This window comes from Vigna radiata, chromosome 8 (assembly GCF_000741045.1).
Source record: "Vigna radiata var. radiata cultivar VC1973A chromosome 8, Vradiata_ver6, whole genome shotgun sequence".
NCBI classification, from domain to species: Eukaryota; Viridiplantae; Streptophyta; class Magnoliopsida; order Fabales; family Fabaceae; genus Vigna; species Vigna radiata.
The window spans coordinates 5,494,961-5,508,235 of NC_028358.1; the positions used below are offsets into that span (position 1 = coordinate 5,494,961).

The following is a 13,275-nucleotide window of genomic DNA, read 5'->3' on the forward strand; positions in this document are numbered from 1 at the left end:
TGACTTGGTTATTTTCCAGTACTATATTGAGTGTTTGCCTGTGTAATCGATTACGGTCATGATGTAACCGATTACATTGGCATGTGTACCAAAAGTCCAACGCTGCACCCTGCCCTTGCTAGAGGNGGCTCCCTAGGTTGCTGTTGGTCATGACTTGGTTATTTTCCAGGTCTATAATAAGTGTTTGCCTGTGTAATCAATTACTGTCATGCTGTAAGCAATTACATTAGCATTTGTACCAAAAGTCCAACGTTGCTCCCTGCCCCTGCTAGAGGGGGCTCCCTAGTGTGCTGTTGGTCATGAGTTGGTTATTTTCCAGGTCTATGTTGAGTGTTTGCCTGTGTAATCGATTATTGTCTTGCTGTAAGCGATTACATTGGCATTTGTACCAAAAGTCCAACGCTGCTCCCTGCCCCTGCTAGAGGTGGCTCCCCAGTTTGCTATTGGTCATGACTTGGTTATTTTCCAGTTCTATATTGAGTGTTTTCCTGTGTAATCGATTATGGTCATAATGTAATCTATTACATTGGCATGTGTACCAAAAGTCCAACGTTGCTCNCTGCCCCTTCTAGAGGGGGCTCCCCAGTGTCCTTTTGTCGGTCATGACTTGGTTATTTTCTAGTTTGAGAGTCTGGGATGACATGTCCCTGCCTGATGAGCAACACGTGTTCTGTGGTAAGTAAGAGTTGTTGATCCAATTCCACGTGTCAGCAGGGGGACTCTGTGAGACTGCGTAATCAATTACACACATGCAGTAAGTGATTACATTGGCATGTGTACCAAAAGTCCAACGATGCTCCCTGCCCCTGCTGGAGGGGGCTCCTAGTGTGCTGTTGGTCATGACTTGGTTATTTTCCAGGTCTATGTTGAGTGTTTGCCTGTGTAATCGATTACTGTCTTGCTGTAAGCGATTACATTAGCATTTGTACCAAAAGTCCAACGCTGCTCCTTGCCCCTGCTAGAGAGGGCTCCCCAGTTTGCTGTTGTTGGTCGTGACTTGGTTATTTTCCAGGTCTGTATTGCGTGTTTGCCTGTGTAATCGATTACGGTCATGCTGTAAGCGATTACATTGACATTTGTACCAAAACCTCTTCCGTACTCCCTACAAATTACATAATGGCTCCCGAACTTCCCTTACTACATTTTTTTTGAAATTTTTTAATGTAGTACCTCGTNTTTTCTATTTGTTATGACAGAGTTTTAAAAAGTATATGTTGGAACTTCAATATGCAACACAATTCGAAGTGGAAATGAAGTTTACTGAGTAATGTGAGAACTTATAAGAATAATAAAAGCAACATACATTAATTTAAACACTTAACAAAAGTTAACAAAAGAACATGTTCTGAAAAGAAAGGTAAGATAGCAGCCAGCAATGAAATTTAATCTAAGAAGCCAAATGTCGTTCGTTGCGGAGGTTAATAAGGTGTTCCTCCACACTTTGAACTCGACCTTCAATTGTGTCTAATCTATTGCCCAGGAACATGCNNAGATCTTTTATGTGTGTCATTACTTCAGTCAATGTGGCAGAAGATGATTCATCTGGAATTGGAGACGATTGTCTTTCTTCTTGTTCTTCATTACCATCATTTGCTTCTTCATTATCTTCTTCCTCATCAATGTGAATATCATCTTTGTAAACCCATANTCCTTCAGCGTTTTTTTCATAACCCATGGATGTAAAAACATCGTAACCAATCCTCTGTCTATCCTTGACTTCGGCGAAAGGGTAAGTTTCTGTAGGGACACGAAAGTGTTCCAAGAAGGTGGTAATTACATGCGGATATGGGAGTTGGGCGTTGTCCCTTGTAGCCCTTTTCATCCTGTTTCGAATGACATGGCCCCAGTTAATCTCAAGAGAATTCATCATTGCCTATATCAACATAGTGTCCTCCTCCTTTGCCTGTGCAACATTGGTTGATCGAGGAAGTAAGATGCGACAAATTACATAATGAAGTAATCTACATTTGAACTTCATACGCCCTGCNGTTAGTCTTCCTCTATTGATTGGTCGTGGATCTGGTTTACAAATCATTTGCCTAGCGGTAAGAGAATTGTATTCCTCCTTCCACTCATCAGCTACATGTCCTTCAAAACGAACACCAACGCAAGAAATTGAAGTTAGTTTATGAAAAAGAGTAGGTTTGATTGTCATTTTCACCTGCTTAACCTCGTTCCGAATTACTCCAGAGTCTGATATACGCATATTGCTGTAAAAAACTCGAACTAATTCGGGGTAGTAGTGGCGTCTAAAAGCAACAAATTGACTTAGCCCAGCCTTTGTCAAAATGTCGTAGAATTCGAATTCTCCGGCTTCCAAAAACACNTCGTCAAGGTACTTCCCTTCAAGGATTGGACGCTCAGAGAAATGTGCAGCGAACCTTTCGTATTGCTCGTCGTTAGAGAACATTTCATTACATGTTAATGGTGGCGACGTTGGAGGGGAAGGTGATGGGCGACTTCGAGATCCCCCTTTGGAAGAGGAAGCTCGCCGTTTCTTCTATGCACGATCCGCCATTAGTGGTCTTTAGGGTTTTGAAATGAGGAATGGATGTTGTGATTAATTTGCAGTGAGGAACGTTTTCCTTTTGCCAAGTGGGTTATAATCATAATTAATAAGTAATGGGGTAGTGGGTGAGGTGGGTAACGGTTAGAGTGGCCGTGATTTTAAAACTGGGTGGTGGAAGTTATGAAGAATTGATGGAGGTAATTAATTGTGTTTGCAGCGCCACTTCATCTGTTTGCTGTCATGCTGCTGTAATCGATTACAACTGCCATTGTAATCGATTACCAGAGCATTTAGTTTGTCTCACATAATGTTATTCCAAAGATTAACCTGTCAAAAGTGTGCAAAACAGTTTTGAAAAATATATCAAAACAAAAGATGATCTAATATTAACAAACATCATCAAACCAATCTTAGAATCTTCCAATGTAGTTGTAAGCAAACCCCAAAAGTGTTGAATATTTTTAGCCTGTTTTGTACACAAATAACCAAAACAAGGTCAAATAAAGAATGATTAAATTACTTACCACTCAACAACAACTCTAAAACATACAATGCTTTTGTCAATCCCAGAACATCCTCTTATTCCCTTATCCAATGAGTCAATCACAAAAAACTGCATGGTGCAGACCTTCAGTGCATAGCACCACCAGTGACCACTACTAACAACTGGGATGAACACCTACAAAATTTATTTCTAATAAGTCAAAATAAGAGTTTCATATTAAATTAAGTACTACCTAATTAAAAAGTTCAGTAATCTTACCCAATCAGCATTCAATAAATCTTCCACTCTCACTAGATCATTTTGGAAATAAGCCTGGTAATCACTAAGTTGCCACACATGTCTTTTGGCAATTCTTTTTTTATTGTCGTTCAAAAAATGGGTCTTAAACAAAACGACATACTTAATCAATATACAACCGTGTGCATGAAAGAATAGCCAATATAAAGACAAAATAAACAAATTGCAATTAAAGCTTTTACCGCAAACATTGGACTGAATATAATCCGCTTTATGGATCCAGTCGACCTTTTCTCAAAGTACATGAACATGGTTGCTGCAAAAATTATAACCTACGAAAAAAAAAACATTATTGTAACATGAACTTATTCAACTTCTACAATAAAAAAACATTAATACAGGTTAACTCTATAATTACCATGTTGTCTACACATTCTCTATGCCCTAAAGAGTTACAATCCTTGGTGGTCAGCAATTGACCCATTATTTCACAAACATAGCTGAAAAATTTACAAAATCATATCAGGTACCAAATATAATAGTGAACAAATACAAATAAATTCATCGCATGTTACCTCTATACAATGCCTTTGCGCGTCGCAAGGAAGTACAAAATAAACACATCAACCGTTTCTCTTAGATCACCTACAAAGGTATACAACGGCTCTACAACCATCGGTTCAACAGCAACATTTACTTCATCCTCCTCGTCATCACCAATGTCGATGAAAGTTCTTGGCTGCTCTACGGATTCTTCATCACCAACTTCTTCATCTGCAGCTCTATCATAAAAAGGTGTTGCATGTCCACTTCCTTCAGGTAAAGCTTCTTCATGTGCACCTTGTTCAACTACAGCTTCTACATATGTTGCTGCTTCATGTGCGGCACCTGCTGCTGCTTCTTCATTCCCCTCACCAGCAACATGAACGGAAGGATATTGTGCAAATTTTCTCATCTTTCATTGATGACTAAGTTCCTTCCTTAAAGCAGCTATTTCATCCTTTAGGTTTCTCATTCTTTGGTTGTTTCTTTTTATTTTCTCCACTCTTGAAGCAAGTGTAGATTCATAACTACCATCACCTTTTTGAGGTGCTTCGTCACTGGTTCCCACAGCACCCATATTCAATGCAGCACGGATGATGCAAAACAGCAGCAACCCCACTAATGCTTAGAGAATCTTCAATCTCTCCTGTCAAAATTTTCTTATTACATCTATTTAAACTCTTTACAAGATATGTGTGTATGGCCGTACTCCATCATAATTACATAAAGCATCCAAATCATCTAAAACTAGAAAAGGCATGTTACAAACACGTCTTGCCTTTCTAGGAAATAAAAACACCACAAAACAAACTAATATATACAAACGACATACGACATCTACATCGACATCTTCATTAACAACAATGTTATTAAAAATGGTTATCATGTCTTTCAATGTGATTGTGTTGGAATTAAACAACTCTCCAACTTTACCTACAACTGTTTCATCAAAAGGAACCTCCAACCCACCTACTCCTAACCCTAAAGTCATCACCACGTCCAACACATTAAAAGGAACCATTTCTTGCCTAACTCTAAATGATTGATGGGGCGGAACCCATCAACAAACCAATTGTTTCATCATTTTCATGTTCAACTCTATCGGATCTACAATCTCTAAAAACCATTTAAAAGGAGTTTGCTGTAACGCCCCGGCAACTTACAAGAACTGCTGACTGCCCCCACACATCAACACGAGGTTTTCCAGTGTGTTTTGTCCTCACTCACACACTTTCCGAGAAAACTTCTCGGAAGGTCACCCATCCCATAATTACTCTAGGCTAAGCACGCTTAACCATGAAGTTCTTATGAGTTAGGCTACCGAAAAGCAAATGCATTTGTTGATATGAGTAGCCAAATCAATTCCTTTAAGCTACCCTTCAACTGTATAGTCCATACCTATACAGTCTCCAGATCCCTCTCATTCCGGTGTATGTTCGATTCGTCCATGTGTCCCTTCCACTGGAAGCCTGCCAGGAGCCACTCCTTGTCTGTGCCCCCTGCACCATGCCTCTTGCACCGGCGATCACTCCCCGCCCTCTTTAGTGCCCGGGTGTCACATGCCCACCAGCTTCCGCTTGGTTCGTCCTCGAACCACACCGTACTGGGAGAGGCTAGGCTCTGATACCATTTGTAACGCCCCAGCAACTTACAAGGATTGTTCCACACATCAACACGAGGCTTTCTAGTGTGCTTTGTCCTCACTCACACACTTTCCGAGAAAACTTCCCTGAAGGTCACCCATCCCATAATTACTCTAGGCTAAGCACGCTTAAACATGGAGTTCTTACGACCGAAAAACAAATGCATTTGCTTTTCGGTAGCCTAACTCGTAAGAACTCCATGGTTAAGCGTGCTTAGCCTAGAGTAATTATGGGATGGGTGACCTTCTGGGAAGTTTTCTCGGAAAGTGTGTGAGTGAGGACAAAGCACACTAGAAAGCCTCGTGTTGATGTGGGGGGGCAATCAGCAGTCCCTGTAAGTTGTTGGGGCGTTACAAATGGTATCAGAGCCTAGCCTCTCCCAGTACGGTGTGGTTCGAGGACGAACCAGACGGAAGTTGGTGGGCATGTGACACCCGGGCACTGACGAGAGCGGGGAGTGATCGTCGGTGCAAGAGGCATGGTGCAGGGGGCACGGACAAGGAGCAGCTCTTGGTAGGCTTCCAGTGAAAGGGGTACATGGACGAATTGAACATACACCGGAATGAGCGGGATCTAGAGACTGTATAGGTATGGGACTATACGGTTGAAGGATAGCTTAAAGGAATTGATTTGGCTACTCATATTACCAAAATGCATTTACTTTTCGGAAGCCTAACCCATAAGAACTTCATGGTTAAGCGTGCTTAACCTGGAGAAATTCTGGGATGGGTGACCTTCCGGGAAGTTTTCCCGGAAAGTGTGCGAGTGAGGACAAAGCACACTGGAAAGTCTCGTGGTGATGTGTGGGGGTAGTCAACAGTCCCTGTAAGTTGCCGGGGCGTTACATTTGCTGTATGCGCCCCTCGTGCCTGGATTGTAGCAAAGAATTCATGTCCACAACATACGATGATTTCACCCAACGTCAATTGAGAATAAAGTTATTTTGGATCAACTTTCGACTAAGTGATGCCACAAATTAAAGAAAATGCTTTCAACCAAAGAAAATTGTCAACCTCTGAGACAAAGAGCTCCCTAAAACAAAGAAAACCAAATAAATCCTTCAAACTGTTCTAACCCTCAGGGAAATAATTATTGATTTCAGGATTTAAGGTTTCAAATTAAAAAGTGTAACCCAAGGCAATACGTGGACACAACAAACAATTCATAAGAGTGGAAGAGTACCTTTCGATATTATTGTTACAACACTGGTCCCTATCCAGACTTCCTTCCTGCAGCAACACTATTACTGAGACAAACGATTTCGTTGGCCTGCCAAGAGTAAACAATGTTGGACCGAGGGTTAGAGAGTTCACAATCGTTCACATAGATACAAAATACATTACGTGCATGTAACAACGACATGTTGGAATAAAGATCACAAAATACATTAAAACCGAACGAAACCCACCAAGTAAGAACGCTGACAGCAAAAAAACCTCTCCTTTGGAGAAAAGATGACAATGTTCGCCTTGAACAATACTTCCAACCAACACTTCAATGGCGGACGGAGATGAAATCAATCACGTCTTCGATGAAGATACACGTCTTCGATGAAGATACAAATATTGGCGGATAGAGATGAAGATACACGTCTTCGATGGCGTCGGCAGAGTTCGGAATCGTGGAGTGAGAGTTTGGGTTTGGTGTCAACAGAGAGAGATGATTTCGTGAAGAGAGAAACTTTCTTAGGCACGAACCGTTTGTATTCTAGAAACCCTTTTCCACAAATGTCCTTCCCCTCCCTTGTTTTGATTTAAAAAAATTAATAATTCCAACCAATGAAAGTACAACAGCTGTCGTTGGCAAATCGTTGTCAAAATTCTGTTGTCAAATAAACATTTCCTTTTAAGTTATTCGTTTAGGTTCTCATTTCATTTGACAGCTGAAAAGATATTGTATTTTGTTCTACTAAAGTTAGAATTTAAAACTCTTATATAGTACATATATATTAAAGTTGTATGTTGTTGTATATTGTGTATGTAGCTGCAAATTTTGCATATGTATTTGCTCGTGTAACTATTGAACTAATTTATGAATGTTTATCTATAACAGTAGTTATTCATTAAAATCAAAACATTACTAAACAAAATTTAAGATTTGAAATTAAATTTTATATCTAAATCAACTTATTAACTTATATATTATTAAAAATATTAAAACTTTTGGAACTTACTTTTTAAATTCTTACGACATTTAAAAGCATATTTTAAAACTTACTCATATAAGTATTTAAATTTTAAATGATGAACTTGGCATAAAATTAAGATAAACTGTAAAATGTTGAAATGATAGTAAAAGATTAAATTGAAAAACTAAATTGATGATGACATATTTGAAATGTATCATAATTTTTGAAAAGTAAAAAATACTATTCAACTTCAAATATCATATATAAAGATCCACGATAACTTTATAAAATTCTGTTCAACTTCAAATATTGTCTAATTAACGTCGATCCTATTACCAAGTCGCGATTCCTCAATCATGGAGTGTAGAAGACCTGCGTTCATGTCCTCTGTTCACTTCAGAGGCTCAGTGACGACTGTCTTACCTTTGTTCATTTTATACCTATTTGATAAACAAAATGATAAGAAGTAAAGATTAAACATCTATAAAACCAAGTTCTTGTCATATCCATAACATAAAATAGTCATACAACATAATAAAATACCATAACTAAGAGTTTTGATAATCTCGCCACATATGATCTGTTATGGAATCCCTGATACTACTACCAATCCTATAATCCTCTTCTCTAACTTGAGACGATGAAACATTATGGTCTTCCCTTTCATTCAACTCATTATTAACTTCATCAAGTAATGAGTCATCGTTATCCACGCTACGAAGGAAGTTGTGTAAGATACAACAAGCTAATATAATGTCTGTCATTGTTTCCAATCCATAGGGTGGTTCAGTGCCACTTGCAATGATAGGGAATCGTTTTTTCAACACACCAAAAGTTCTTTCAATAACATTTCTCAACGATGAATGTCGATGATTAAACAATTCACGTGAATTTTGTGGTCCTCGTGTATATTCTTTAAGGTGATATCTGAAGCCTCTATATGGAGTCAAAATTGTGCTTTTCAACATAAATCCAGCATCACTGAGATAGTATTTTCCTACAATTTTGTACATATACAGGTATTTAGTGACTACTAAATTAAACCTTCAACACACCAATTTAGAGACTCACCTTGAGGGATAACCAATGGATCATCTCGATCAAGAGCATTTTTTAAAATTCTTGAATCAGATGCAGTGCCTTCCCACCCAGCTAGAACATAGGTGAATTTCATGTCAAAATCACACGCCGCAAACACATTTTGAGTTGGCCAATCTTTTCCTCCTCGAAATCTCGCAGCATCAGATCTTGGCACCTTTACACGAACATGAGTACCGCCTATGGCCCCTAGACAATCCTAAACATAAAAATAAGAAGTCATCATAAAACTCAAAAATTTTTTTATCATCCTTTCATCAAATAACATCTTCAAATATGTTGAAATGAGTACCTTAAAGTACGGGTAAAATCGATTGTTGTTCAAGACATATGGATGAACCTCATTTCCTGAGGGTTGAATTAGAAATTCTGATTCCAAAGTTATGATAGCATCTAACACATTCTGAAAGTGATTGCTAACCGTCGACCCAGATCGATGAAAGAAAGATGCAACACTTCGATTCTTAACATTATGGCCTATTATATGAAGAAATTGAGCAACTTGTTCCTCCACTGTCAACCGAATGACGTCCTTAACTAACCCAGTTGATCTTAGTCTCTCACAAAGATTAATAAATGCCTCTGGACCCATCCTAATAATGTCACGGCACCGATTAGCATGCACAAGATATGACATTAATTGCTCCCTACGACGATCTCTGTCTGGTAGGAAATTGCTTACACTACTCGAATCACTCGAGTACATATTCAAGATACTCAACGCATGTCCAACAATGCATAACATTGTTAGTGCAGCCAATGAAGTGGTTATTTGTAATTGTTGATGTATCGTTGCGATAATATTGAAGTCTACACCAACCACATCATTATTTATATCTTCACGGTCCAAATTTGATAAATCTATTTCTTCTTCCATCTATATTTATTTAACGAAATACATATAATTTAACAACTTTATACATACAACTAAAATCAACAATATCATTAAATTCATATATATAATCATATCCTAATTAATAATATTCATGCATTCATATAACAATTAAACAAAATACATTATTTATATTCAGTAAATAAACCACATTCATACATATTAATTAAATATAGTAATATGAAACATACCTATTGAAGACACTTATAAAGCTTTGAACCAAGATTTCAAGCAAGATTCAATACGCACTCAGAGTAAGATCCCAATTAGATACTAATTTCAATTGTCTTCAAATAAAATGAGTGACAATTCCAAAAGAACCTGTTAAAAAAAGATATCAATATCTTATATCGGTTAAAAAAAATTAAAAACTTTGTTAAATATATACCTTCAATTCACTCTACACCATGCGTCTTCAATGAACTCCACGGTGACTCAACACAGCAAGTTTGGAAGCTCAACCAGTTAATGGTAAAAAATTATTAACATACACCCACCAAGCTTTTTCAACGTGAAAGATGCTCTAATCATAGTATAAGAGGATGTTCAGTAGTAAGTTACACATGTTATGGAAAGAAGAAGATTGTCTTTAACAACACAAATAAAAAACAAATGGACAGAATATATCTCCCTAACCTGAACAGGGTACTTATCCCTCACTTCACCTCCGTAGCTTACCAAATACTTCACCTGCTTACCAAATGCACCTTATCATTACAAAAACCTGCAACACATACAAATGGTTAGCCTGCTCCCATAAAAAACTAAATCCTTGAACTCCCTATGTTACTCTCGGACTCCTGCTGCATCTACAGGTTCATGGAACACAGAGGTGGCATGACACCAAGAAAGATGGGATGTTCACCACTTGACTACCAACCCTGCATATCCTAAATGGCACAATAACAAGGTCATTCTCCAAACACTGCATGTAATAAAGATACAACAAACAAATTGGACTGATACATCAACATTCAGTTATTGCAAAACATTCAGCTTTAAGTTAAAAGAATTCAAAAATTCAAAAACATAGAAAGCTGATATATCAACTCTCAATTCTGGCTAAACGGGGGACTTGTAAAACTTAATACAAGTGTAACTATCAATTCTAGCGAAACAGAGGATTTTGTAAAACTTGATGCATGCGCAACTCTCAATTCTGGCTGAACAGGCGGTTTTGTAAAACCTCATACAAATGCTTGAGAAAACTTCCAAAAAAAAGCTCACAACATAGTCACGGGTTGTTTTTGGTCTTATTTGGAAAAGCTCTCTTACAAAAATAACTTCACCCTTTTTCATCTTCAATTATTAAAGCAACTTGGCTCCATATATATTACCTCAAAAAGAAGGTACAATTAATTAACTTTTGCAGCAAATTAAGCTCATCATAATTAAAAAAAAAATGAATTCATTTTTCTCATCATTTCCTCGTAATATAATTACTTAGTCCATTCAAATATAACCTAATTCACAAGTGGGGCACGTAATCGACTACATAAGCTATTCAAGGCTAAAAACTAAAAACCTATAAAAAAATATTATCTAAGATCATTGCATTTTTCTCTTTATATGCATTTTGGAATTAATCAGAAGTAGCCTACAATTTAATAAATGTAAAACTCTGGAAAAAGATTCAATCCAATTCTGAAAACATACAATTTGTGGAGATCTCGAAAACAAGTAACGAGAAACACAATCCATACAAAAACAATAGAGAATTTGGAAATGGAAAGGGACCTGATGTGTCTCTGCTTGATGAGAACCCTAGCATGGTGGATGGACTTGGCCATGCCGGACTTCAAGACGAGGGTTTGGAGGCGCCGCTCGAGGAAGTTCTCCACAGTGAGTGCGAGGACGTAATCGAGTTTGTTCTGGGTCTCAAATAAAGATACGCACAACCGAATAAAGAGCCGCAAAATTAATAGAACGTTGCCTGGAACCGAATACACCTTCTTCGCAAATTTTTCGAAAACCTAGAATCGGATACGCTTTTTAGTGGAACCGAATACATAGCTTTCGTCTTCTTCATCCAGTTGCTTCCTCATTATCAAGCGCCTTCTTCCTCATCCATTAACCCCTCTCTTCGTCTTCACGAGAACTAGACGTCTTCAACCTGCAACAACCACATAAACGTGTGCGAGAAAAATTACCTCAGATGAAGGTATCCACAGCTGCTCACTCTCAACAGAAAACTTCAGCACACAGACACAACTCTCACTCGCGCAAAGCTCCTCAAAGTATACACACTCTCAAACTTCGTTGTCTCTGTGTAAACACTCAAGCATCGGTTAATACACACACCAAATTTATGTACCAACAGCGTGTGTTATTAATGGTGTTCATGGTCAGAGGTTCTTTTTCAAATTCAAACACGAATCTCTCCCTTTTACAGTGAATGGTCGTATCAACAAGAGAATCTCGCCAGGGACACTTCACTGCGCTGCAAAAGCATGGCGAAGTACAGTGCAAACTCCTCACATGGGCAGGGACAGTAACATGACTCGTGAGAGCACAGTGCAATTAATTCGTTGCTTGGAATCGAGTACGAAAACTTTAGAAACGGTTCGTTTATTTATATCATGAATGTTTTAAAGTTCTCTTGAAATTATAAAAATAGTACAGGGCATATACGATTTTTCGTTATAAATCATTACAAATCCTAGTAAAATTGTAAGATTCTAAAAGTATTATATATCTTGACAACTTTTTTAACAATTTTTGACAACTGAACACGTGTTATTATTTTATTGTTCTATTTAGATTTATATTTAAAAAAATATTTGAAATAGACCAATCATGAATGTATATTATTAAAAAGTTATTAAAAAAATATTATTAAAAGAACTTTTTCCATACTAAAAATAGTACAATCTTGTAAATTCCTGTTTTTACAAATCAACACAATCGAACACAGAAAATCAGCACAAATTTATCCTCACTAATTCTCATATACACAGAATTAGGGCAAGTGAACATAGACTAAGGCGGTGTTCTTTTGGATGGATTTGGAGGAGATGATTTGGGAGAGATGATTTGAGTGGATTTGAGTAGATTTGAAGGTAATTTTTTTTGTTGTTTTTTTGAGTGGATTTGTGAGTAATTGAGAATGGATTTGAGGGTAAAATTTGTGAGAATTAGTGTAGGATTTGATTGATGTGAGAGATTTAAAAAATTAATTTAAGGGGTTACTCCATGTACCTCCCCAATTCCAACCCCCACCCCCCATTCCATTTTTACCCTTTGTTCTATTTTTTCTATTCCAATTTTATCCTTTAGCAAAAATTTATATTTAAAAATAAAATTTTATAATTTTATTCTCCCACCCCCACATAACCTATTTATTCTTTTTTTTTTATCTTCATGCTTTCTTCCCAGGAATTCTTTGTTCTATTTTTCTAGAAATTCTTTCTCCCATTCTTCTTGTATTTCAAGTGATAATTGAGATATCTATTTTTTCTAGAAGAATTTGTCCTTCAATTATTATATCTTTGCATTACATTGGTGTGGTGGTGTTGTATCCAACCTTTAACCAGTGATCCTTTTCGAGTTGAGGTTATTAATACTTTCGTAAAACCGTTAAAACGGATGGCGACTTCCGTTTATCCTTAAACGGATGTTGACATCCGTTGACGGATTCCCACATCCGTTTAAGGGTTTTCTAGATTATTTTAGATTATGTTTTTGTTAGTTTTATTTTTTAAGATTTGTTTTTATTAGTTT

The 13,275-nt window shown here is 37.4% G+C and overlaps 2 protein-coding genes across 4 annotated transcripts; both read right to left on the minus strand.

Annotated features, from left to right (window-relative positions):
* Positions 1-2,379: 2,379 nt before the first annotated feature.
* On the minus strand, positions 2,380-4,785 carry LOC111242326. Its single transcript, XM_022785013.1, has 5 exons — positions 3,827-4,785; positions 3,670-3,751; positions 3,494-3,583; positions 3,273-3,395; positions 2,380-3,188 (listed from the first exon to the last, which is right to left on the minus strand). The coding sequence occupies exons 2-5, from the start codon at positions 3,733-3,735 to the stop codon at positions 3,030-3,032; spliced, it is 438 nt and encodes a 145-aa protein (XP_022640734.1). The 5' UTR covers positions 3,736-3,751; positions 3,827-4,785; the 3' UTR covers positions 2,380-3,029.
* A 3,034-nt stretch (positions 4,786-7,819) lies between these two features.
* LOC106770999 (protein ALP1-like) lies at positions 7,820-12,198 on the minus strand. 3 transcript variants are annotated; one of them, XM_022785012.1, is made up of 8 exons: positions 11,293-11,406; positions 10,192-10,445; positions 9,944-10,078; positions 9,747-9,876; positions 8,956-9,540; positions 8,637-8,862; positions 8,109-8,562; positions 7,820-8,005 (listed from the first exon to the last, which is right to left on the minus strand). In XM_022785012.1, the coding sequence occupies exons 5-7, from the start codon at positions 9,538-9,540 to the stop codon at positions 8,114-8,116; spliced, it is 1,260 nt and encodes a 419-aa protein (XP_022640733.1). In that variant the 5' UTR covers positions 9,747-9,876; positions 9,944-10,078; positions 10,192-10,445; positions 11,293-11,406; the 3' UTR covers positions 7,820-8,005; positions 8,109-8,113. The 3 variants fall into 3 exon arrangements, with proteins under 3 accessions (XP_022640733.1, XP_014512356.1, XP_014512355.1); XM_014656870.2 differs by lacking the exons at positions 7,820-8,005; positions 11,293-11,406 and adding an exon at positions 11,706-12,198 and having other exon boundaries at positions 8,023-8,562; positions 10,192-10,279; XM_014656869.2 differs by lacking the exon at positions 7,820-8,005 and having other exon boundaries at positions 8,023-8,562.
* Between the last annotated feature and the right edge of the window lie 1,077 nt (positions 12,199-13,275).

Excerpts from the sequence above, each read along its gene's own strand:
- LOC106770999 (XM_022785012.1), bottom strand. The coding sequence starts at position 9,540 with ATGGAAGAAGAAATAGATTTATCAAATTTGGACCGTGAAGATATAAAT. Across the intron at positions 8,863-8,955 it reads GATTTTACCCGTACTTTAAG|GATTGTCTAGGGGCCATAGG; the intron begins GTACTCATTTCA and ends TTTTATGTTTAG. Across the intron at positions 8,563-8,636 it reads TCCATTGGTTATCCCTCAAG|GAAAATACTATCTCAGTGAT; the intron begins GTGAGTCTCTAA and ends ACAAAATTGTAG.
- LOC111242326 (XM_022785013.1), bottom strand. The coding sequence starts at position 3,735 with ATGGGTCAATTGCTGACCACCAAGGATTGTAACTCTTTAGGGCATAGA. Across the intron at positions 3,584-3,669 it reads GAGAATGTGTAGACAACATG|GTTATAATTTTTGCAGCAAC; the intron begins GTAATTATAGAG and ends TTTTTTTCGTAG. Across the intron at positions 3,396-3,493 it reads TATTCAGTCCAATGTTTGCG|ACCCATTTTTTGAACGACAA; the intron begins GTAAAAGCTTTA and ends GTTTTGTTTAAG.